A 26299-nucleotide genomic window follows, 5' to 3' on the forward strand; every position below is an offset into this window, starting at 1 on the left:
CTCTTGGCACTTTAATAAATCCACTTTGAACTACATCTCCATGGTGGATTTAGTTATTATTCTACAGTCAAGCAATATAAAGCTCATTGTGACTTTAGAAACAAATAAAAAGATGTTTTCTACCACTGACAAAAAAACCAACTTGTTGCTGAAGATCTGCGTAACAACCTATGAACTGATCATAAATCTTCCAGCGGTATAAAGAAGGGACTATAAATGGTCGTTTGAACTATATATTCAGCTTAAACGCTCAAATTCATATCAACATAGTGAATATTGGAAGAAATATTGATGTTTTATATATTTAATAGCTAGGTTGTAAAGTAGTGGGTTTAATGCAAGGTTACAGCGGGGCTTAGGATAAAGTTAAATGTTGCATGTGTGTGTGGTATGAATGAAGTATAGTGAATAGTGAGGAGAACATGAGGTTTTTATTTAACTATTTGCATTCTGTAAGAGGTATAAAGCATTGTTCAATAAAAGCATATTTATGAAATTTATAAGTTGCTAGTGGTTACTAGCAGTGCAATATTATTTTTTTTGTAACCAGATTGGAATTAGGATACTCATTTATGTTTTGATTAACAAATATGCATGAGATATCCTGAAAACCCGATCTACTGGTGGGGAACAAAGATCACGGCTTATAGAAAACGCACGTTACTTAAAGGCAAATCATTCTGTAGTATTAACATTTCATCACATATGTTCTCCATTTAACTAATTTTATTCAACATAGTTCTGTGGGTACCCAAGCATGATGCAATAAACTAGAACAACCCAAAACTGTTCTGGGGACTGCACAGTCTGGAGGGTTTTCAGGATAGCCACAATAACTATGCATGAGATAAATTTACATATACTGGAGACTCATTTTCAGTAGTTATCAGTTGATGTCAGATACTCGAACTGTTCTATGTGCAGGCAGCTTAAATTATATGGTGTCAGACCCCAACACAACCTATTATTTAAAAATCTTCTTTAAGCCAAGCCCTAGAATGCCAGCGGAAGCCTTTAGAACAGTTAAGCCTTGACTAATCTAGGCTTTTGTCCTACAGACATGGGAAAGGAAAGCAAACAAACCAAAAAAAAAAAAAAAAAGGTTTGATAAATTAGGCCCCTAGCAGTCTAGAACCATGGGATCTAAAACACAGGATCATAAAGTGTTTTAAAAAGCTCATTTTACAAAAAGGAAGGAAGGGAAAAATAAACACCAGCTTTATTTAGCAAACATTTGCTCTTAAGTTTAAAAAGGTACATAAGGATGATTTTTGTAATAACAGATTTTGCATAGGCCATTGGGAAAACTACTGCCAAATGTTGGGCCTTTTCTAAAACGCATAGAAAGACACTGGAAAATACAACTCTATTTGCCAGCAGGTACAAGGAAGCAGCTATTTTGAAAGAGTATGTGGAAACAAAGAATAGCACCATGCAGCAGTTTCTATGTATAATTGCTGGCATTTATACGTATAGTCCGCCAGTCTCAGAAAACTGCAAGCACAAGTGGTGGCAATTGACATTTGAAGCTGCCAAAGGGATTTAAATGGGGGTTTAAGGAGATTTAGGGCAGAAATTATCAACATGGACTACCATTATTTTACTGTTAACCCCAGTTATTAGTAAAGCCTCATTAAACCTGCCTTTAAAACATTTCTAAAACCCTTTGCAAAGCTGTCCCCAAGACCTTTTACTACATACCGTTGGTTAAGTAATATTTTTTTGCATTACTGCGCAGCCAGCTTATTGCCAGATGTGCTGACTCCTTCATGACATCCCCCAGCTGTCCAGTCAGGGTTAGCTGACCTTCTCCATCCATGCGGCTAGCTTCCACAAACATGATCTCACCACCTAATGGAGTCCAAGCCAAGCCTATTGCTACTCCAGGTTGACTCAAGCGTTCAGATACCTATAATGCAAATTAATAACAAAGTTACCAGCCAGAAAAATGCTTGTAAAACAAAGCAGATTTTTTTAAATTAAAATTGCCATGACTCAAACCATAATTTACAACAACAGTAAGTTCTGTTCATGCATGGTAAAACGGATTTATGTCTTATTGTTCTATTGTGGTTCCCAAATCGGGTCCTGGAGGCACACCAGCCAGTCAGGTTTTCAGGATACCCACAATGAATATTCATGAGAGATTTGCATGCACTGCCTCCACTGCTTGCAAACTTCTCTCATGAATATTCATTGTGGATATACTGAAAACCTAAGTGGCTAGGGTGCCTCCAGGACCAGGTTTGGGAGCCACTGTTCTAGATAAAATCATCCATTTAGATTTCAACTACACCAAGTGAAAACAAAATAGTGTATGAATTCATCGATCACTTATTTATCTCAAACCTAACACAAAACTTCCAGTTTGAAAAGTTGTGTATTGCGGTTGCCATATTAGTTCATGTAGGAAATAAGGGTCAAGAAATAAGGTCAAATAAGAACTCAAAGAAAATCCTTCAGAAAATGGAAGGAACCGACTGAAAAATAATAAGAAACAGCATAAGGAATGTCAAGTCAAATGCAAAGCGCTGATAAGGAAGGCTAACAGGGTTTTCGAAAAAAAAAAAAAAAAGACTGCGTTGGAGGCAAAAAAAGGTATATTAAAAAGCAGGAAGCTGGCAAAAGAATCGGTTGGACTGCTAGATGACCGAGGGATAAAAGGGGCGATCAGGGAAGACAAAGCCATAGCGGAGAGATTAAATTAATTCCTTGCTTTGGTCTTCACGGAGGAAGATTTGGGAGAGATACTGGTGCCAGAAATGGTATTCGAAGCTGATGAGTCGGAGAAAATGAATGAATTCTCAATAAACCTGGAGGATGTAATGGGGCAGTTCTACAAATTGAAGAGTAGCAAATCTCCTGAACCAGATGGTATTCATCCCAGAGTACTGATAGACCTGAAAAATGAACTTACAGAGCTGTTGTTAGTAATATGTAATTTATCCTTAAAATCAAGAGTGGTACCATAAGATTGGAAGGTGGCCAATGTAACACCACTTTTTAAAAAAGGTTCAAGAGGAGATCTGGGAAATTATAGACCGGTGAGTCTGATGTCAGTGCCAGGCAAAATGGTAGAGACTATTATAAAGAACAAAATTACAGAGCATATTCAAAAGCATGGATTAATGAGACAAAGCCAACATGGATTCAGTGAAGGGAAATCTTGCCTCACCAATCTATTACATTTCTTTGAAGGGGTAAACAAACATGTGGATAAAGGTGAGCCGGTTGATATTGTGTATCTGGATTTTCAGAAGGTGTTTGACAAAGTACCTCATGAAAGACTCCAGAGGAAATTGGAGAGTCATGGGATAGGAGGTAGTGTTCTATTGTGGATTAAAAGAAAGAAAACAGAGAGTAAGGTTAAATGGTCAGTATTCTCAATGGAGAAGGGTAGTTAGTGGGGTTCCCCAGGGGTCTGTGCTGGGACCGCTGCTTTTTAACATATTTATAAATGACCTAGAGATGGGAGTAACTAGTGAGGTAATTAAATTTGATGACACAAAGTTATTCAAAGTTGTTAATTCGAGGCAGGATTGTGAAAATTTACAAGAGGACCTTACGAGACTGGGAGACTGGGCGTCTAATGGCAGATGATGCTTAATGTGAGCAAGTGCAAAGTGATGCATGTGGGAAAGAGGAACCCGAATTATAGCTACGTCATGCAAGGTTCCACTGACCAAGAAAGGGATCTAGGTGTCGTCGTTGATGATACGTTGAAACATTCTGCTCAGTGTGCTGCTGCGGCTAAGAAAACAAATAGAATGTTAGGTATTATTAGGACAGGAATGGAAAACAAAAATGAGGACATTATAATGCCTTTTTATCGCTCCATGGTGCAACCGCACCTCGAATACTGTGTTTAATTTTGGTCACCGCATCTCAAAAAAGATATAGTGGAATTAGAAAAGGTGCAGAGAAGGACAACGAAAATCATAAAGGGGATGGGACGACTTCCCTATGAGGAAAGGCTAATGCGGCTAGGGCTCTTCAGCTTGGAGAAAAGGCGGCTGAGGGGAGATAGGATAGAGGTCTATAAAATAATGAGTGGAGTTGAACGGGTAGACATGAAGTGTCTATGCTTCTAAAAATACTAGGACTAGGGGGCATGCAATGAAGCTACAATCGGAGAAAAGTTTTCTTCACTCGATGTGTAATTAAACTCTGGAATTCGTTGCCAGAGAATGTGGTAAAGGCAGTTAGCTTAGCAGAGTTAAAAAAAAAAAGGTTTGGACGGCTTCCTAAAGGAAAAGTCCATAGACCATTATTAAATTGGACTTGAGAAAAATCCACTATTTCTGGGAAAGCAATATTTATTTATTTGTTACATTTGTATCCCACATTTTCCCATCTATTTGCAGGCTCAATGTGGCTTACATAGCGCCGGACAGGTGTTACAGGCTCTGGGGTAAACAAATACAAGGTGATGTTGTATTAGGATAAGATCATGTGGTAGGACCACATAGTAACATAGTAGATGACGGCAGAAAAAGACCTGCATGGTCCACCCAGTCTGGCAACAAGATAAACTCACATGTGCCATTTTTTGTGAATACCTTACCTTGATTTGTACCTGTCTTTTTTAGGGCACAGACCATATAAGTCTGCCCAGCACTATCCCCGCCTCCCAACCACCAGCCCCGCCTCCCACCACCGGCTCTGGCACAGACCGTATAAGTCTGCCCAGCACTATCCCCACCTCTCAACCACCAGCCCTGCCTCCCACCACATAAAAGACTCGTTCAGCGGAAGAGTTGTGTAATGTCCATTACGATCTTTAATGATGTTGTGTCACAGGGATCAGTCATTTATGTTGGATCGGTAGGGTATGCCTTTTTAAACAGGTGAGTTTTTAGTGATTTTTAAGTGTAAGTGTACTTTTTTGGGATCTTGCCAGGTATTTGTGACCTGGATTGGCCACTGTTGGAAACAGGAGGCTGGGCTTGATGGACCTTTGGTCTGTCCCAGTATGGCAATACTTCTGTACTTATGTACTTCGTAGGTGATAACCTTTTATAGGATTAACTCAGTGCTTTTTTTGTAGAAAAAAAGGTGCCGGTACTCATTATGGGCGGGGTCACCACATATGGCTCCACCCCTATGATAGCCACACCCACATTAACCACACCCCCTATACCAACCATGGCGCATATAAACAGACATCATTGAAAATATTACAGTACTATAGGAGAAAAAAAAAAAACGTGATTTTTTTTTTTCATTATAAATAATCTCTGTTATCTCTTACAGCTCCAGTATACCCAGTGCAAAATAAGACAGCCAATGTACATTCTCAAATTGGACATATTACAAACACTAAAATGAAAATAAAATGATTTTTTTCTACCTTTGTTGTCTGGTGACTGTTTTTCTTTCCATATTGGTCCCAGTCTGTGATTCTCCTTTCCTTTGTTTTCGCTTAACTCTTCTGTGCCATTTGTCATTTTTGTCTCCTTTTTCTTTGCTTTCTTCAATATTTTTCAGGCTCTATGTCCAGATTTAATTCATTCTTACTATCCATTCTTTAATTTCCTTCATCTACCTGTGGCTTGTCATCTTTTCCTCACCCTTGTTCTCCCCATGCCCCTTCCTCTTATTCTCCAGTCTTTCTCTATTCCCCTTTTCCATCCAGCAGCTCTGCTTTCTCTCCCCATCCTTCCAGTGTCTCCCCTATTTCTTTCTGCATTCTTCCATCCAGCGTCTTCCCTCTTTCTCTCCCTATCCTTCCGTTTTCCCTCTCTCTTTCCCCATCCTTCCATCTGTTTTTCCCTCTCTCCCCAATCCTTCCATCCGTGTTTTTCCCTCTCTCTCCCCATCCTTCCATCTGTTTTTCCCCTCTCTCCCCAATCCTTCCATCTGTTTTTCCCTCTCTCCCCATCCTTCCATCTGTTTTCCCCTCTCTCTCCCCAATCCTTCCCTCTGTTGTTTTCCCTATTTCTCTCTCTCCCCAATCCTTCCCTGTTGTTTTCCCTTTCTCTCTCTCCCCATCCTTCCATCTGTTTTTCCCCTCTCTTCCCAATCCTTCCATCTGTTTTTCCCTCTCTCTCCCCATCCTTCCATCTGTTTTTCCCTCTCTCCCCATCCTTCCCTCTGTTTTCCCCTCTCTCTCTCTCCAATCCTTCCCTCTGTTTTCCCTCTTTCTCTCTCTCCTCAATCCTTCCCTCTGTTGTTTTCCCTCTTTCTCTCTCTCCCCAATCCTTCCCTCTGTTGTTTTCCCTCTTTCTCTCTCTCCCCAATCCTTCCCTCTGTTGGTTTCCCTTTTTCTCTCTCCCCAATCCTTCCCTCTGTTGTTTTCCCTCTCTCTCTCTCCCCCCAATCCTTCCCTCTGTTCTTTTCCCTCTTTCCCCATCCTTCCATCTGTTTTTCCCCTCTCTCCCCAATCCTTCCATCTGTTTTTCCCTCTCTCTCCCCATCCTTCCATCTGTTTTTCCCTCTCTCCCCTTCCTTCCATCTGTTTTCCCCTCTCTCTCCCCAATCCTTCCCTCTGTTTTCCCTCTTTCTCTCTCTCCCCAATCCTTCCCTCTGTTGTTTTCCCTCTTTCTCTCTCTCCCCAATCCTTCCCTCTGTTGGTTTCCCTTTTTCTCTCTCTCTCCCCAATCCTTCCCTCTGTTGTTTTCCCTCTCTCTCTCTCCCCCCAATCCTTCCCTCTGTTGTTTTCCCTCTTTCTCTCTCTCCCCAATCCTTCCCTCTGTTGGTTTCCCTCTCCGTGCCAAGTTTCCCGCGAACGGCGCGAAGTCGTGACACACGCGGCTCCAGCCCCTATTTCCGGCCGCTGCTGCTTCTTCTGTTGAGCAGCAGCGGCCACTACACAAAGAAAAAGAAGATTTAAAAAAAAAAATGAAACCTGGCTGAAACGCGGCACCCCAGCACTGTAGACAGCCATTAGGCATTGGCTGTTGCCCCGCAGCCGCTCCTCCTCTTGCCTCTACGTCACTGCCCCTGGAGGAAGACCCCGGAGGAGCGCAGTGACGTAGAGGCAAGAGGAGGAGCGGCTGCGGGGCAACAGCCAATGCCTAATGGCTGTCTACAGTGCTGGGGTGCCGCGTTTCAGCCAGGTTTCATTTTTTTTTAAAAATCTTCTTTTCTTTGTGTAGTGGCCGCTGCTGCTCAACAGAAGAAGCAGCAGCAGCCGGAAATGGGGGCTGGCACTGCGTGCGGGACATGGACTCACGGGGCGGGGGGGAGCAAAAAAAAAAAAGGTGCCGGTACGCCGTACCGTTGCGTACCGGCACAAAAAAAGCACTGGATTAACTCAATATAGTCATGACTAGCTTTTGAAAGAGTTCCCTTCAATCGGAGTAATAAAGAAACAGGCAGTTACATGGGATTTAAACATGAGTTTTTATTTGACTAAGAGGCTCTTTTACCAAACTGCAGTAAAAAGTAGCCTCAGCGTGTCCTTATGTAGGTCATTCTTTTATGCTACGGCCATTTTTTCTATGGGGGGTAAAACAGACGATTTTTCTATTTTCTGTATTAATGACCTTGCAATAACCTTCCCACTGGCACGTGGCCATTAGTGTGTGAACTCCTACTGCCACCTATTTTGTAGGCAGTAAAGGCTCATGTGATTAGTGCTAAAAAAAAGAAATTTTATTTTTTAGTGCAATACCAAAATTACCATGGGAGGCCTGAGCACACCCTGGGTGAAGCAAAAAAAAAAAAAAAAAGTAAACCTCTCGAGAGGTTTTTTGCTATTTTCTCAGGAACTGCTTGGAATTTCAAAGTGAAATTTTATAGCTTTATTTGTGGTTTATATCTCCGCTCTCAAGACAAACCCCTCCTCTCAGTATCCTTCTCCATCACCGCCAACTCCAGGCTCCGCCCTTTCTGCCTCGCCTCACCCCATGCTTGGAATAAACTCCCTGAGCCCATACGCCAGGCCCCCTTCCCTGCACATCTTCAAATCCTTGCTCAAAGCCCACCTCTTCAATGTCGCCTTCGGCACCTAACCACTACACCTCTATTCAGGAAATCTTGACTGCCCCAACTTGACATTTCGTCTTTTAGATTCAAAGCTCCTTTGAGCAGGGACTGTCGTTCTTTGTTAAACTGTACAGTGCTGCGTAACCCCAGTAGCGCTCTAGAAATGTTAAGTAGTAGTAGTAGTTATGTGCTGAGTGAAATGAAATTATCTTTGAATACGGCAAAGTTACAAACTTTTTAGTGTGACCACTCAACAATTTTCACACATTCTAAAATGTTTGCAATGTAAAACTACCATTATTTTGAAAAAAAAAAACAACAACGGGGTACCAGCTTACTGTTAATGATGTCACAGTAGCTTAGACTTTTGTAAACAGTAATTTAAAATCAAATAATTTGCACTTGATAATATGATAATTTATAGGTCATTTCTTTAAAAGCATTTTGGATCGGAACAGCAATCATGGGAATGGTGTTGGCAGATGTTCTTGGACAACCTACCAAAGGGACCAATTGACAAAGCTTCTGAATACTTCCCAAAGTGACTGAAGGCCTGTGTTAAAGCTGGAGGGTGGACACTTTGAGCATTCACAGTGACTGCAAACTTGTGACATATTGTTAATTGCATCATTTAAATGATGTTTATTTTACCGTGTTTTAGCTCAAACACTTACCTCCAAATGATATAAAAGTTGCTAAAAATTGCATGCGCAGATTTGGGAATGCACAATTTAATTGAATAATGAGCCAATTAGCACTAACAGGCTTAACAAGAAGTTATTGGTGCTAATTGGATTTAATAAAAATTTATATCAGTAAATTTTATGTGCCGGTCCAAAAGGGGGGTCATGGGCGGACTGGGGTTATTTCCACAATTTATGCACGTTGCTAAATGGGGATCCATACCAAATTTAGGTTGGGGGATTGGTCACACCTAAATGTAGTTGTGGTTCCCGGTGCTAAGCGCTATTCTACAAACGGCACCTAACTTTATACCATAACACTACTCCATTTCTTTTCTTGCACACAATCTTTAGGTTGATATGGACATATGCTGGTTTTTTGAACACATGTTGTTCTTTCTGCCAGCACATCCTAAACCCTGATGGCTTGCTGACCAGGGGGTCCTTTTACAAAGGCATGCTGAAAAATGGCTTGCGGTAGTGTAGGCGCGGGTTCGGGGCGCGCGCCGATCCATTTTTTAGCGTGCCTGTAAAAAAAAGCTATTGACCTAGTGGTAAAGAATCCGGGTGGTAATGACCTATGCGCATCAAATGCCACTTGGCGAGTGCCTGAAAATAAAAAAATATTTTTCAGATGCATGTTTCAGACGAGCGCCAAAAATGAAATTACTGCAAGAGCCACGCAGTCGGGCAGTAACTCCATTTTGGTGCATGTTGGGCGTGCGTAGACGCTTACATGGCTTAGTAAAAGGGCCCCCAGGTTTCTTCAGCTTCTTTGTATTTCGTTCTCATTTCGACGCCTGGCTTGAACAGTTTAATCAGTTTCACAGAAACAGCATGTTGTGGCTAGAGCTCTCTCTAGCTCTGCAAAGGAGGACCCAAAATAGTGCAGCTTCATCTGCTGAGTCTGTCTGGAGAATCGCCAGGAGGAGCAGCCGAAGCAACAGCTGCAGTTTGTCAGTCTCATGTTCCCTCCATGACATATAGAGCTGTCACCACAGTAGTGTGACAAAGATTCTGTCTGATGGTATCCCTAATGTTTTTCTTTTATATTTTGAATTAAGTGCCAGATAGACTCCACACCAAATCTAAAAAAAACCCAAGCTTTGCACTATTTCCATTTTTTTCCTGCTTTGCACAGCAGAATTTATTGGCAACAGCAACTAGGCCAGTGTTATAAACACTGGCCCTCAAATGCTCCAAACAGGCTTAATTGTCAGGATATCCAAGATGACTATTCATCAGGCATATCTGCATGTACTTGATTTAACTTAGTAACATAGTAAATGACGGCAGATAAAGACCCGTACAGTCCATCCAGTCTGCCCAACAAGATAAACTCATTTTACATGGTACGAGATACTTTATACCAGAGTTTGATTTGTCCTTACCATTCTCACGGCACAGACCACAGAAGTCTGCCCAGCACTCTTCTTGTACTAAGTTCTGAAGCTAACGTCGAAACCCCTTAAAATTTACACTCCAGCCCATCCATATCTATTCAGTCACGGTCAAGGCGTAGACCGTAGAAGTCCGCCCAGCACTGTTTATGCTTCCCAATTACCGGCGTCGCCACCTAATCTCCACTAAGATTCCGTGAATCTGTTCCTTCTAAACAGGATTCCTTTGTGTTTATCCCACGCATGTTTGAATTCCATTATCGTTTTCATCTCCACCACCTCCCGAAGGAGAGCATTAAACATATCCACCACCCTCTCTGTGAAAAAAATACTTCCTGACATTACTCCGGAGTCTGCCCTCCCTTCAACCTCAATTTTCCATAGTTTGGTTTCTATGTAACCAGACTGGACTTTTATTATTTTATTTATTACATTTGTATCCCGCATTTTCCCACTTATTTGCAGGCTCAATGTGGCCTACAAAGACCTGTTATGGCATCGCCATTCCACGGTTGACAGATACAATTGGTGTTACAAAGAGATCCTTGAGGCCTGGAACTAAGAACCCTTGCAGCATTCTGATCAATGATGACAGTCTTACTAAAACACAGTGTTGATTTTCAGGCCAACGTCTGTATTATTATTATTATTGTAATTTATACAAGGTGCACACAACATTGCACAGACATAAAGGCCTTCTTTGCTCTTTGGAGCTTATACGTTAGAAAACAGAGAATGGACAAGAGAAATAAAGGCTCTGGGAGATCTGTGTAAAGCTCAGTAACTTGATAATTACAGAAATGGATATAAAACTCGACACCTGTTACTCACCTCTCCAGGGCCCCTTAAAATTTCTAAGGCATGACTCCCACTGCACCTCCTATACTCCTCCCAGGATATGCACTGTCTTACATGTACACATGCATTGTCTCGTCATTAAAGATAAGCAGCTATGAATACACACCTTACGCCAAACAATTGTCAATATGGACAGACTGATGGAAAGATGCACCCTCCATACCAGACATTCTTGCTCTGGTGAAATGCAGCTTAACTAGGCAATGATCAGGGAAAACTAACATTTTGGAGGTAGAAGATGCCTCAAAAGTTTTTTTTTTTTTAAGGTAGTATTTGAGTGGAACCCTTTAACTAAGCCAAAGAATCTACAAAAGAAAACACGAGTGCAACCAGGCAAGAGAAGTCAGTATTACAGGCTTACACATTTCATCATGTACGTTCCAGCTCACAAACTGTGCTCAGACTCTAACTTCTTTTAAACAATTTAGAATTTCCCGTGCTTGTTGCATACAGTACATGGATGTCTCATATTTTCTTCTGATGGGCTGTCAAGTCCTGTCTTTTTCACAAGTATTTTAAGCAAGGATATACTCATTTTATATGTTTATGCTGTGTTGTAATCTTGCTTTTGTTTTATTGGGAGTTGGGACTTATTGTATCCACTTTGAAATCTAATTGTGTTAAAATGAAATGCAAATGTTGGAAATTACTATACTGACAAACACAAATGTTGGAAATTACTATACTGACAAACACAAATAGGTGGGATAATGTGGGGTACAAATGCAATAAATAATAATAATAGAAAATCATGTAAAAAAAAAGTTTTAGACATTATGTTAGCACAATTATAAGAGAATGATTAATAAAAAAGATGGAATAAGATTATACAGCATTTCAACCCAAGGCAAAAATTAAATTACTTTCACAGGTTAAAAAAAAAAGCGGCATTTAAGGGCATTAACCTGCATGAAGCACCACCTTAAAAACCAAAGGGGCGAGAATCTCCATGAGTGGCAGGTACAACCCCTAGCCACATTCCAGGCAGATTGGATTTGCCATGCTGGTCTTTATCTACTAAATCAAAAGTACTCCCCAAACCCCAAAATGCAATTAAATTAGTAGATTATGTGTATGCTAATTATATTGATATAATGATTATAATAATGAATTGTAACGGGGGAGAACTTCAGTACTAGTATCTACCACCACAGTGACACTTTCTGGTTCCCACGAGCACATGTTTGAATAAAAATACTATGCAATAACAGCTGGTCATTATTTATTGCTCGTCTCTGCCATCATTGGTCTCCCTGTCAAAGTGCACCCACTGTATCAAAAAATAATATATTAAACATATTTTGTACAGATTATCGACTCTTGTGTGTCTACCTAAAATGTGTATATATGAACTAGCCAAAACTTTATAGAGTATATTATCCACACTCACTCCCAATATCAAGCCCACTAACACAGAAGATGGTAAAAAAATAAATAATGTGTCTCAGTGTGCAAATGACACTCTTAATTTAGGGACAATAAATAGCCCATTATTAAAATGCTAATGTGATGATGAAACTTATCTTCATAAGGCAGATGGTGTCTTTAGTTCAACAAGGCACCCCATTTTGTATACTTTGATCAGGAACTTGCCTCAGCAACACTTAGCTGATATGCTATCAGCTCTCTGACTGATTTATAAATTTCAAACTGCTTAACTGAAAGAATGACCTTGTCCTGCTAAAAATATTAATAGTATCTATATCTATCTATCTAAATATAAATGATCGTATCTTTATATACAAGGTGAGGCAAAACAGTAACCCCTAGATTTTTTACTCGTTTTCTTAGCAACCGCTTGGAAGTTCAACATGATTTTACAGTTTTATTTGTTGGTCTATCTAACTTTATGTGCCAAATGGAATGAGACTACCTTTAAAGACAGTGAAATTAGACTTTTTAGTGTGAACACCCAGTGATTTTCACACATTCAAAAATGTTTGCAGTATAAAACTGCAGACACAAAGAAAACCAAATCTTTCCAAAAAACAAACAGAAGCAACGAACAGCAAAAGCGACAAAACAGTCCCAAAGCAAGCGGTGTGGTGCACAAATTTTAGTGGTGGGTGGCAAAGACTCGACATGACTCTTATCTGTCCCCTTCTCCTCTACTGCTAATTCCAGACTCCATTCCTTTTATCTTGCTGCACCTCACGCCTGGAATAAACTTCCCGAGCCTGTACGTCTAGCCCCCTCTTTGGCTGTTTTCAAGTCCAAACTTAAAGCCCACCTCTTTACCACTGCTTTTGACTCCTAACCACTGCTTACTTGCCCTGTCCTTTTATCCTCACCTCTTTATTCCCTTACCCTTAATTGTTCTGTCTGTCTGCCTGTCTTATCTAGATTGTAAGCTCTTTGCGCAGGGACTGTCTTTTTGTGTATGGTGTACAGCGCTGCGTATGCCTTGTAGTGCTATAGAAATGATAAATAGTAGTAGTGATTTAACCATATGGCCTGCTTCAGAAGTCTGTACAAAACACTTGCATGTTTGAATAAAAATACAGGCAAGCTGAAATACACATCTTAGGCTGAACTGGTATTGAAAATCAAAACACTTGTGCTGATAAAGAAATCTATCTATATATATGCATAAGGCAAGAAATAGGGTTGGCAAATGGAGCGTGAAGCTCAGTTAAAGTGTTTTCAGAAGATCCATGATGGTGTTGTTTGAGGCCGTGTGAACATTCTGCTCTGCTTTGGCAAGGTTAATTTTATTTCTTCTTTTTTGCTTACCAATGTTGCTCCAGAAATTGGGAAAATGAAGACCAAGTGTTTTCAAATAGCTTTGGGTTCTCTGCTGATAACCGGAGAACTGATGGATTGCCATCTGTTCCCCAGCACACCTGATATCAATTGAATGAGGAGGAGTAGAGCACTCTATACTGAGCAAGAGGTATCATTAAGCTTCACTGGCAGCTCTATCCTTCCCCTGTCTGGACAATTCCTGGATGCCGACTCTGGAGAGGGAGAGATCCCAAATATGGACTGCTCAGAATTAACTACCTGCTAGCATCAATGAAGGCGAACAAGTCTCTTCTGTGGAGAGTGGGCAAATGAGAGGGGGATTTTTGATTGATACTAATTCTTCACATAGAGTTTCAGTTCCCCTTCTGAAGATGTTGTCTGGCCTGGGTGAATGTAAGAGAAGAAAGTGGTTCTAGAAGACATTTGTAAAATGCTAATTAGAAATGAAGCCACTTTTATGATTGTATTCTGGGATTTCAGAGTTTGCAAAACAAATAAGCTTAGCAAGCGTGACACTAGGCCGGAAGAGCTGGAAGGCAAGGTTGGGAATTTGGGTACATAGTTGGCTACAACTCAAAGTTGGAACAAGTTTTATAATGGACAGATTCACCACCAGTGCTGCTGCTTTTCTGGGAGAGAAGATATGCAATTAATGTTTTTCTTTCTACTAAATTGTTGTCTCATGAGCGCCAAAGTGAATAATGTCACATATTAAGAGAATATTTAAATCTAAATCAAGCACAGTTTGTTCTTTGTTTCCAGATCTTTAAAACCAGTAGATGAAACTGTGTGATTACATCTCTGGGGTATGTATTCTTATGCATTTCTATTAAGGCTGCTGTTATGTGGCATATGTGTTTTTAGATGATTAACACTTTTAAATGTCTACTTTTTATATATATGGAGTGTATTTATAATTGATAGTTATAATAATTTTTATATACTTTTGGTCATGATTTATACTAATGCAATTCTATTTCTCTATATGTTTACTGACAAGCCCCTGATGAAGCCCTTGAGAGGGCGAAGCATGGCCGTGTCGGGCTTTTGATTATCTATTTATTATTTTACTGGTGAATAAATTGGACTATTTTGAAATTTTGTGATCTGCTTTTTATTTTTTTTTAAATCTCCAGCTCCAATTGATTCAGAATTCTTACGCAAGACTAATAGAAGGTTGTAAGCGACGTGACCACATCACACCATTTTTGCAAAAACTTCACTGGCTACTGGTACAACACAGGACCAAATTTAAAACTCTATGTTTGGTCTTCAAGGCCCTTAAAGGAAATGGCCCAGAGTCCTTGAAGAACAGGATCTCCCTCTACATACTTCCAAGGACACTAAGGTCCTCCCAACAAGTATCCCTAACCACACTTTCTCCAAAGGACATCACACAATGTGATACCTACAAGTGAGCCATCTCTGGAGTAGCCTCCACACTCTGGAATGCATTTCTTGAAAGGCTGTCTCTACTTCAGGATGCAGGTGAAAGCGTGGCTCTTCAACCAGGCCTTTAATGGAAGAAGTAACTAACTAGTCACTCACACACACACACACACACACACAGAATGACACCAGTTGCACATACTATACCAGGTCATATTTATCCACTCCTACCCTAGCTAAGATTCAAGCACCTTTCTTACCTCATTTGCAATTTTCTTTAAATTAGCACCTTATTTTCTTACTCCTCTTACTCTATCTCATCTATCTAAATATATTCCATTTTTTGCTTATACCCTGTGCTGTCTATGAAAATGTTTTATTGTGTTGACACTGTAATGTAGAATACTATGCCATATTTTGTATTGTTGTTTGAATATTTTTACTGCTGTAATTGTCTATTGCTTATGTTTGACTTATTCTTGCTGTATACCGACTTAAGTGAATTCCTTCAAAAAGGTGGTAAATAAATCCTAATAAATAAATATTGCTGTATGTTAGACCATATATGTCATCGTATTTTGATAATGGTGGACCTTTTTACTGTTGGTCTTGCAGTTATTTGCTCCTGCACCCATGGAATTGAAAACAACCATGGACACTAATTAACACAGGCCTGACTCAATAAAGTAGGTCTCCCATTCTGTGTTTATATGAAAAAATATTGATATATCAGGTTCTAGATAGCAAACAAAATCAGATAAGTGTTGTTTATTAACCCCTGAGGAAGCAAATGTGTCTTAGGGCCATGAAATGGGACTAAATTTGGCCAGGGGAGGAAATCTGAGGAAAAGACATGCAATTCAAAATTGTCCAGATCAGGCCAACAGTAGTAGAGAAATAATCTTCCCCCCAAAATGGCTCAATGCTCTTAAATAGGAGATTAAGTTCTAGCTTCTGCATCTTAAAAAATTTGATACACCTTTCAAGCTGCTTCGCCCTCTTCTCTAGTTTCCTGGTCACAGATACCCAAAGAGCCAAAACACTTAGGGGGACCAGAAATAATTCCATGAGACATGCTCTGCGTACTTTCTTCCCCAGTCACCCTCCCAGTGCTACCACACTGGCTTTCAAGAATTCAGATGTGTATTTAATTTTCTTTCCTATACATTTTCTTGTGAAACCTAATGACTGAGCTGTGTAGCTTTTGTAATGGTTGCTATGTACAGTGTCATCTAGTGACTGAACCATCACTGCCAACTAGTGATGGAGAAGCATGGCAAAACCTGCTGCTGTGGCACTTTATGTTTAAACTAGTAAAAAAGGCCCGTTTCTCACAGAAATGAAACGGGCACTAGCAAGGTTTTCCTTGGAGTGTGTATGTTTGAGAGAGTGTGTGTGTGTCAGAGCAAGAATGAGAGAGAGAGACAGTGTGTGTGTGTGAGAGAGAGAGAGAGAGAGTGTGTGAGAGACAGAGTGTCTGTGTGTGTGAGACTGTGTGTGTGTGACAGAGAGATAGAGTGTGATAGACAGAGAGTGTGTCAGAGAGCATATGTGAGAGACAGTGTGTGCCCCCCTCCCGCAGGTCCCCTACCCCCCTCTCGCAGGGCCCCCCCTCCCCACCCCACCTCTCTGGTCTCAGGACCTCCTCCCCACCTCCCTCTCCCCGCCCCCCCCTCCAGCCATCCATGTCCAGCAACCCTCACCTCCCCCCTCGCATCAAACCCCCTTGCCACCCGCAGCTGCCACTGGTAACGCTGTCCGGCCGCTGCTGTTTCTTCTGTTGAGCAGCAGCGGCCGCTACAAAAAGAAAAAAAAAAAATCATAAATGTTTTTAAACATCAAGCATGGCACCGCAGACAGCCATCAGGCATTGGCTATCGGCTCTGCCGCTGCTCCTCCTCTCGCCTCTCACGACGCTGCGCTCCTCCTGAGTCTTACTCCAGGGGCAGTGACGTGGAGGCGAGAGGAGGAGCGGCTGCAGAGCCGACAGCCAATGCCTGATGGCTGTCTGCGGTGCCGTGCTTGATGTTTAAAAACATTTATGGCTTTTTTTCTTTTTGTAGCAGCCGCTGCTGCTCAACAGGAGAAGCAGCAGCGGCTGGACAGCGTTACCAGTGGCAGCTGCAGGTGGCGAGGGGGTTGATGTGCTTCGGGGGGGGGGGGGGGGGGGTGTTTGATGTGTCGGGGGGGGGGGCTTGGGTCATGCGCCAAGGGGGTGTTTGAGCGGCGCACTCACAGCTGATTCCCAGGCAGGGGGAGGAGTAGGGAAACACGCGGAGCAACACGCGGAGCAACACGCGGAGCCTAGCTCAGCAACTCCAGGAGCCACGGACACAGGCAGTCACTCATTAGAACGTTTCTGGTGAGAATTATTATATAGGATTGTAAAATCCATCCATCCTCCTTTATCTGTTGACAGTGACATTTAATGGTTTGATACATCATCATGCTTGGCTTCATTTTATTCTTCTTTTCAAAGCAACAGAATGTTTGGGTCCTAATCCATTCAAACTGCTCCTCTTGTCCAAGTCTCTCACACACTATGTAGAGAGATTGGAAATAATTTCATAAATTGTGCTCTAATTTCCTTCCCCACTTTTTTTTTTTTAACCTAGTTCTCTGTTTGAGATCTGCTACTTTTGGAGTGCTATCCCCTTCTTTGATCTATTTGCCTCTGTTTTATGCCTGCTGGCTATGTATTGAACAATGTCTCTGCTGCTGGTGAGTCTTACCACATGCATCTGTGCACTAAAAGTTCATTTATTTGGTTACCACAGGAAGCGTTTACGAGAACACATATTTTCCCTAGAAATTTTAATTTAAAAATCAGAACTGAAAAAAGGAGATCTTGATGATTTTAACTTCCAACCTAATTATGTAGAAATCTCATTTTAGTATTGTTGCTTCAAGAAAACTTTCCATTTCTTGGCTCTAACTATGTTTTTATGTTAGAAGGTCTAAGAACATGAGCTGTATCACAGCGATTCTTTTACTTATTGTAACACAGAGATGGCTGTAAACTACAGTGTGCGCCCAAGGACACACTCTCTCTAGATTACAAACCCAGATCTGTACCAAGGTGCAGGGCCAGGGATAAACAAAACCAAACCTCAATATAAAAACAACTTTTGTGGTGAAAATTCCAAAAAAAACCCCAAAAAACCCTGAAATGTCAGAGAAGTAGGTGAAGTAATACATTGGCAAAAGCTCTCTTTATAAATCAACTTGTACGTTGAAAAGTGCACTGCTGTTAGTACCACAAAGATGAAGGAGAAATCATATGGGGTAAAATTAAAACTCCAATGTAATTACAAAATGAATCCATAAAAAAAGGAATGTAAAACCATTTGGAGGGGTGGCGGGGGCAAGTTACTAACGTGCATTAAAGAGCAAAACATCATTTTACTGTAACACACAGTTTACTCTAATGCACACTACATAATAATGATAATAATAATAATAATAATAATAATACAAAGCACCTTATTATACAAATCAAATAATGCAGATTGGGTTGAACTTTGCCTGATGTGTTACTCATGGAAAAATAATGCCAGTTCCCTGGGCCATCTTAGAGAGGCTGAGGCTAAAGAATTGTTGTGAGGACCCCTTACTTTCCATCCCCCAGATCAGTCCTCTCAACCCCCCCCCTCACCAAGAGTCCTCCTTGACCTCTAATATCCCCAAAGGCATCTCTAGTCCACCAATGATGTATCAATGGTTATCCCTGGTGTCTAGTGGCTGAGGCAGGAATGATTTTCAGTTGCTCTCCTTGGTTTCAAAATCTGTGAAGGAATTACTGATATGATTTTAAAATTGGGACAACAGAAGAATTAATGGTAAACTGTTAAAAGGAGGTATGCATTAACATAGTAAAAAGTAAATTAATACGTTACTTTTTACTATGGTAATGCACATGCAGCCTCTGATTTGTCAGTATTCAACTCATAAATGTTATGTTAAGCAAGCTCAGTATCTCTTACAACCCTTCGTTCCTCCATGCTACCTCCTTTTAACAATCTACCATTGGACTTCACTGTAACATCTTACTTCCAACCACATGCTTTCGGCATCTGATTTAATTTCCAATGTAATTTCTTTTTTCTTTGGCAGGTCTGGTAGTTTTCTCCTGTCCTTTGTGTATCTAAGTCTAGTGAAATCATCCTCAGTTGGGGCTATGGTACCATGATCTTTACCTTAAAACTTTAACCCCAACCCTACAAACATTTTTAATCCCTTGACTACTGACTAGCCAAATCAGCTAGTCCCATTTCTTTTCTAAAACATTTTAGTTAGTATTACAAACTCCCTATTCACAAATAAAATTGTGAACCTCACATCTGCATCACTGTCATCTGTTTTTGGCATTTCTTCCTGGCAAATAAAAGGTCTCGAGAGGAGAAGTAGCTCTTTGAGCAGGGACTGTCTTTCTTCTATGTTTGTGCAGCGCTGCGTATGCCTTGTAGCGCTATAGAAATGCTAAATAGTAGTAGTAGTAGTAGAAGTAAGAAAACTATATTAACCCTTTCTCCTCCCAAATCAATCCGTGAAAGCAATGGTTTCAAAAGAGAACTCACAATGGTCAGACAGTCATAGAATATATATGACCATATGCAAACAATGTACAATCCTTCATAAGTTAGTGTAACACCCCTAACACAAGCACTCTTTGATTTGGAGTCCGACTCGGTTGAAGCCTCCCAAAGGCAGTCTCCATCGGTCCCCTCACTTACTTGGTGCATCCACCTGGGGGGAAAGAAGTGTTAGCAGGTGGGATTACCCTCTTCTCCCCCATGAAACCCCCAAAACAAGTCCAAATAAAAAAAAACTGTGGGGATTTGGACTGGCTGTTAAGTGACTTGATAGTCACTTATATTCTCTTAAGTCCAAATGAACACACTGGAGTCAGCAGCTCATAGAAACTCAAACCATTTATTCTTAAACTCTGCCACAAGATCATCAATCCATTTCACCTCTTCAACAGGGAATGTAAAGCGTTTAAAACCAAAATCCTTCTGGTGTTCCGCAGGGGAACACCTATGTTCTCCTCTCTTGAATATATTTACAGGTACCTGTCAGCAGGACTATATACACTTTTTACATACTCCTGTCCATACCTATCCCAGAGAATAATGTCCCAAAGCTTGTGCTCCACTCTTACCCTCAGGTCCAGTCTGACCTCCTTCCAAGGTGACATTTGCACTGGCTCATCCTGGCTTTGGGATGGGTATACTCTCCACTGCTCACCCATAGCTCTCCTCTTCAAGTTGTTACTTTGCTGTGCCACAACTCTCCTTTCAGCCAGTGGTTTTACTTCTCCTATTTGGGGTTCCCCTTTCTTCTCCAGGTCACTGACAGAGGACCATCAGGCAGCCAAAGACCCCCCCCTTAAAGGGCAAACTATCATCTTTATCTTTTTCCAATCTCCTCCATCTGTCACTCTTCAGTACCAGGGAACTATTACTCTGCATTCTATTCCCAAAATACTCCCTTTGGGCTGGGCTTCCTCCCACCCAGGGACCTCCCAGTCACTTCCCCCAGTGACTCTCCAAAGGGACTTCCTCTTCTAGCAATTCCTAACCTATCAGGGGATTATATTAGCAAGTAGATGTGCATCAAAATTCACAGATGTATTGGAATTGAAGAGTGGCTGCAATGTAAATACTTCTCCTGTGGCCCCTGGAAATGAACTGAGAACACTCTTCTCATAGCCCATTTTTTAAAAGTCTGTAAAGACCTGAGCTGGATTTGAACTCTTGACCTAGAAGTGAAAATGCTCTGTGACACTGACAGTTGAACAATTCAGTCCTGACCGGCTCTGGGACATCTGAATTTTAAAATCTATGGCCAGGTTCCAGTGCAAGACAAAGAAATATTGTGCACTTCCTAGTAATTGATCCCTCACCTCCAGAGGGAAAACCAGCCTGAACGACTGGAAAGCATTTTCTTGCAAGACTATCAAATCAATTTGCCTCATCTAAGGTTTGTCACCCTATGAACTGCTTTAAAGTAAGATCAACTGCTTTCATGAATGGCAGTAACAAACCTAAATTACCTAGTTGATTTCAGTTTCCTGCATAATGCCACTCTTCAAGGACAGCTTTTCTGCACCTACATTCATAAGCTAATGAGTTTTTGAAGAATCTTGATTCCAATAAACCAGGGTTCAAATCTCACTTCTCCCACTGATGCTCCGTGTGACTTTGAGTATGTCATTTCACTATTACCTCATGTACAAACTTTGGGCTTCACTCACTAAGGTGTGTATGGTATGGGATTTGCGTTACAAGACGTATGAGGAGAGACTTGCTGACCCGAACACGTCCTGGAGGAAAGGAGAAACAGAGGTGATATGATACAGATGTTCAAATATTTGAAAGGCACTAGTCCGCAAATGAACCTTTCATCTGGGTATTGTTTTAGGTATACATATTCCTTGGTGTTAAAAGCAGATGACCACAGAAATCATAACAACAACATGTTCTTTCTGAGTTTCAACACAAAGGAACATTTTTAGTGTAGTCTGTTTGTTATTCAACTTTTTTGGCCCAGCTGTTTTCTCTTTCTACTCTGAACTTACAGCTCAATCAGAAACCTTCATTTGCCACTACTTGGGGCTTGTTCCCTAGTGGACATCCCCTCCCAACTCATTTAGTTTAGCTGTTGCAGGAACAGTACTTGGCTAGGACATGTGCCAGGGTTCCTTCAAGAATCCTACAACCAAAGGGTCCAAAAATGAGCCGTTAAACTGGGATTGCCTTTTCTTCCTCAGGAATTGTGAACATTGCCTCCGCAGCATACCTTAACTTTGGCTGACCAGATAATCAAACCCAGATCTTTCCATGGTCAATGGGCCTCTGGGCTGGCCCATTTGTGCAATATATTATTGTTGCAAATTGAGACATTTAAATTTTTCTTAAAAACAATATTTTCTGAGATTTGTTTTCAAAGAATGTTGTAAACTTGTGTGTAGTATGTAATTTCAATCTGATTGTACAGTACTCGCTTTTTCAGCCATGCAGTCATAATTTATACTCAGAAGCCAAAAGCAAAACAGCAATTTCTTCCAGCTGTAATACCAAATATTGTTTTATGTTAAAATATGTTGGTATTTAACAAGATTCAAACTTAACACAAAATGCAAAAATACATCATCCGTGAACACAATGCCCATCAGGACCCCAGCCCCACCTTGATAATGCCCAGTATAGCAGCAACAAACAATACAATGAACCTGTCCTAGCTATACCAGGGAGTTCAACCGTGCTACTGACCAATTTGTAGGCAGGATCAGATTAGCAATCCAAGGTGTTCAAAGAGACAGAACACACCCTAGAAGACAAAGTGAGCAAATAGGGCAACCAAAGTTGAAGGAACCACTTCTTAGTCTTAACGCCCTTAGAATCTACTAACATTTTCTCCAGCGAAAGAAATTCATGCATTTAGTTATGTCACTGTTTGTTAGATATTTAAGAATTTTGGGAGCCGGTTTTTAAAGTAGTTACTTTAACAACCAGCTCCCAAAATTTGGGCTCGGGTACTCTCCTGGCATTGGCATTCCCTGTGGCATAGGATCTTCTCTTCCCCCCTCCTCTCTGCACTTGCTATCTTTGTCTTCTAATTCCCCCCACCCCCTCGCACCTCCTTGCCTCTTCTTGTTGCCAGTGCTGCATATGCGGGCGGGACAGGCTGAAGGAAGGCACATGGGATTTTGGTGAAGCAGCCCCGCTCTTGCTGATGTGTGCCAGAACTAGTTTAAAAAGACTAATCGTGGTAGAAGAGGCAAGGGGGTGTGGGTGAGCTGCTCCATCCATATTGTGTTTTTTTTTTAATTGTTGGTAGCAAGGGCGTAGTTTGGAGGTCCTGCTGATGTGTACATCTGCTGTCTGGAATTTAGGAAGATGGAAATGAGAAAATAATTAAGTTTAGGACGTACTCTTTAAAAGTAGTTGTTGTTTACTTTTGCAATACGTGTATGGATGCCCACAAGAAAAACCTCACTCATTGGCCTTCAATCTCCAGAAGGGTGGTGGTAAATCTCCAGCTTTGAGACGGGACACACTTGGAATCTCTTAACTCTTTTACCTTTGCTGGCAGGGATATCAAGCCCCGCCAGCCCAATAAATGGACTGCTGCTTCTCCTTGCTGCTCGTTTCTGGCTCTGAGCAGAATGCCAGGACTTCTCATGCGTGACAATTCCTGGCATGCTGCTCAGAGCCGAGTGGCGGCTGTCCATTTATTTGGCTTGTGGGGCTCGGCCTACCTGCCTAGATTGCCCGCTTGGGGGGAAAGGAGGAGAGGAATGTGTTGCCCCCCCCCCAATCCACCTCGGAGCCCCCCCCCCTAAATTGCAGGACTGGCAATACCTGGAGAGAGAGCCTGTTAAAAATTTCCCAGCACACCTCTGCTCTAAGTGAAGATTTAAATCACCCCATATTATCAATCTTGAGAACTGACAAATTGCCTGTGAAATAATTTCTTGTAATTGTGACTTAGACCTATTCCAACTCCCAGGAAGGCGATATAAAAGAAGTCAGCCCTATTTGACTAGAACCTTTATTTAAATCATCATGCAGTTTACAGAGCATAAATTCAAGTTCTGGAAAACTGCCAGAATTAAACAAAGAAATCTTTAAAAAAAAAACCATCTCTTCTCCAAGGCTAAACCTTTCTTTGTAAGAGGGCTAATTCTAGGTCCTTTATACATTTTCCTGCCTTTGAATAATTCTATTGGAAGATGCCCATTTATTAGATAATTCCAGAGTTATCTTCATCTGATAATTCACCAAATTGCACTGACAGACAAGGCAGATTACCCTCTTAAATGGAAACAGAGGTGGTCAATGGAAATCTCAGATTGAAACTTGGAGCTTTGATCCTCTGTGCAAATCACTACCTGTGATCAATTCTCAGCTAACATAGTAGATGACGGCAGAAAAAGACCTGCACGGTCCATCCAGTCTGCCCAACAAGATAACTCATATGTGCTACTTTTTGTGTATACCCTACTTTGATTTGCACCTGTGCTCTTCAGGGCACAGACCGTATAACTCTGCCCAGCACTATCCCCGCCTCCCAACCACTGGCTCTGGCACAGACCATATAAGTCTGCCCAGCACTATCCCCGCCTCCCAACCACCAGCCCCACCTCCCGCCACCAGCTCTGGCACAGACCATATAAGTCTTTAAGTCAGTACTTCTACTATAATGACAGCAAACATATATCGCCAAAATTTACTTTCTACATTAACAGATAAAAATGTGCGTGTTGATAGGTCTGGTGGGTAAGTTATAGTGCACTGCCATGCAGAAGGCCCCTATTTAATTTGGGCCTTCAGCTTGCTGGTTCACCTAAAGATGCAGAGGTGGCATTCTATAATCTCACCCCTCCATGGAGGCTAAATCAACATCATCTTAGTGGCTGGATTAGGAGCCTAAAATTACAGGATTCTAGAAAAAGCCCCAGTGTATGACCTCATTGGGGGGGGGGGGGGGGTTATGTTGGGAACACTTATAAAATAGGAGGAAAATCCATAGATTTCTAATGAAGACTCATGGTGCCAGGACTCCAGGACTCTCAAAGCAGTTTAGATATTGTATTCAGATACTTTCTCTGTCTCTAGTAGGCTCACAATCAAAGTTTTTTCTACCTGGGGCAATGGAGGGATGAGTGACTTACTCAGGATCACAAAGAGTTGCAGTGGGAACTGAACCCAGATCCCTGGGTTCTGAGCCCACTCCGCTAACCACTAGGCTACTCCCCCATTTACAGTCCTCCACATAGTTATTCTGCAGTAATGCACTCCAGCTTAAATCTATTTACTGTATATAATCCATGCATGGCAACATCAGAATCAGCAGTCAATTTTCTTTTAGTCTATACACCACCCTGATGGCCTTGCTGGTGGAAACAGTGATGTAGTAAATTTTATGTATACATAAATCTGATACTACAGGATTTTTCAACCTGGTACTTGAGTACTGGTTTTCAGCACAGCCACGATGAATACACATGGGGGACATTTGAAAGCAGTGCTCCATTCATGCATATGCACCGTGGATATCCTGAAAACCAGGCTGACTAGGTCACATATAAGGGATAGACTAAAAACCATTGAAATATTACATTTGCAGGCCACATAGTAAGAAACAAATCCACTGACCACGTCACCTTTTTTTCGATCATGTTGAATGTTGTGGTGTAATTAGAAAGGTAAGCTTGATTTTTCACACGTCTTGAAAATATTCAACTGCAACATTACAATGTCCCTCCAGCACAGGAAAGGAAGGGCTTACCTCCACCTCATACATTGGTGGTCCAAGGATGTCTTTCAATGCATGGTGATCAATTAGGATAGGCATTTCAGGAGGCAAGGCCAGGTCAGCTGCTTTATGGATGGATTCCGCTTTTGTGTCTTCTGAGATATGCTCCTTGGATTCTAAAAAAAGAAAAGCCTAGTCAGGATTTTCAAACAAGAAGAATTTCTAATGAAGTCACAATTCCATGTAAATTCTTTATAACAATGAAGACTGAACTGTACACCTGTAATGATTTTGAAGGATATTCTGTCAAATAAGAGATAATGACTGACAAAACTAGTTAAGAATTTCAGGAACCTCAACTCCATGGATTTTTTTTCCCATTGTTCAAGAAGGAAGATGTACTCTTTCCTCATTTCAGAGTTAGTTTCGCTAATCATGACCAAATGCAATAAGCAAGCTAAACTATTCTTAGGCGTCTTTACATTCCATCCAGCCACAGTACCTTCCTGTATAATCTTCAAGGATATGGAAGGAAACAAGGCTCTGAGTGTGCTATTCGCAGGCTTATCCTAATGCCTTGATATCTGGAACTAGCAAACTGTCCAAGAATTTAGGTACTGACTGTTTTGTAAGAATTTTAGCAAATTCAGATGAATAAATAACTTTATCCAGAGATACAGATGAAGTATGACTGGTGTTCAACTCGTACTAAGATAACCGAAAACATTCTTCCATTTCATGAAGTGAATTTCTAGTTAGAGTCATATTATTTTATTCATAGTTTATACTACACTTTCTCTCTTTCAGTAAGATAATGCATGCTGTAAAGTGAAAGCAGATGAAAGAGAAAAAGCAACGTATTACAAAATTTCCATCTAATTTACAACAAGTTGTACATTAATGATGCCAGATGATTACCTAAAGGCCAGGGATGTGTAGCTAATATTCAAAACTAATGTCAGCTTATTCAGGGATCAGTTTTCAACACGTGCTGTATTCTGCATGACACTTTCAGGTATGTGGAAATTAGAT

At 41.1% G+C, this 26299-nt stretch overlaps 1 protein-coding gene across 1 annotated transcript in view; it reads right to left on the reverse strand.

Annotated features, from left to right (window-relative positions):
* LONP2 (lon peptidase 2, peroxisomal) overlaps positions 1–26299 on the reverse strand; it is a 205345-nt gene that overhangs the window by 11919 nt on the left and 167127 nt on the right. Inside the window, exons 12-13 of the mRNA XM_030204378.1 lie at positions 25301–25443; positions 1702–1909 (exon numbers count right to left, since the gene is read on the reverse strand). Coding sequence (XP_030060238.1) covers positions 1702–1909; positions 25301–25443 — 351 coding nt within the window. The remainder of the gene's footprint in view (positions 1–1701; positions 1910–25300; positions 25444–26299) is intronic.

The sequence above is a fragment of the Microcaecilia unicolor genome, chromosome 5 (assembly GCF_901765095.1).
Source record: "Microcaecilia unicolor chromosome 5, aMicUni1.1, whole genome shotgun sequence".
NCBI classification, from domain to species: Eukaryota; Metazoa; Chordata; class Amphibia; order Gymnophiona; family Siphonopidae; genus Microcaecilia; species Microcaecilia unicolor.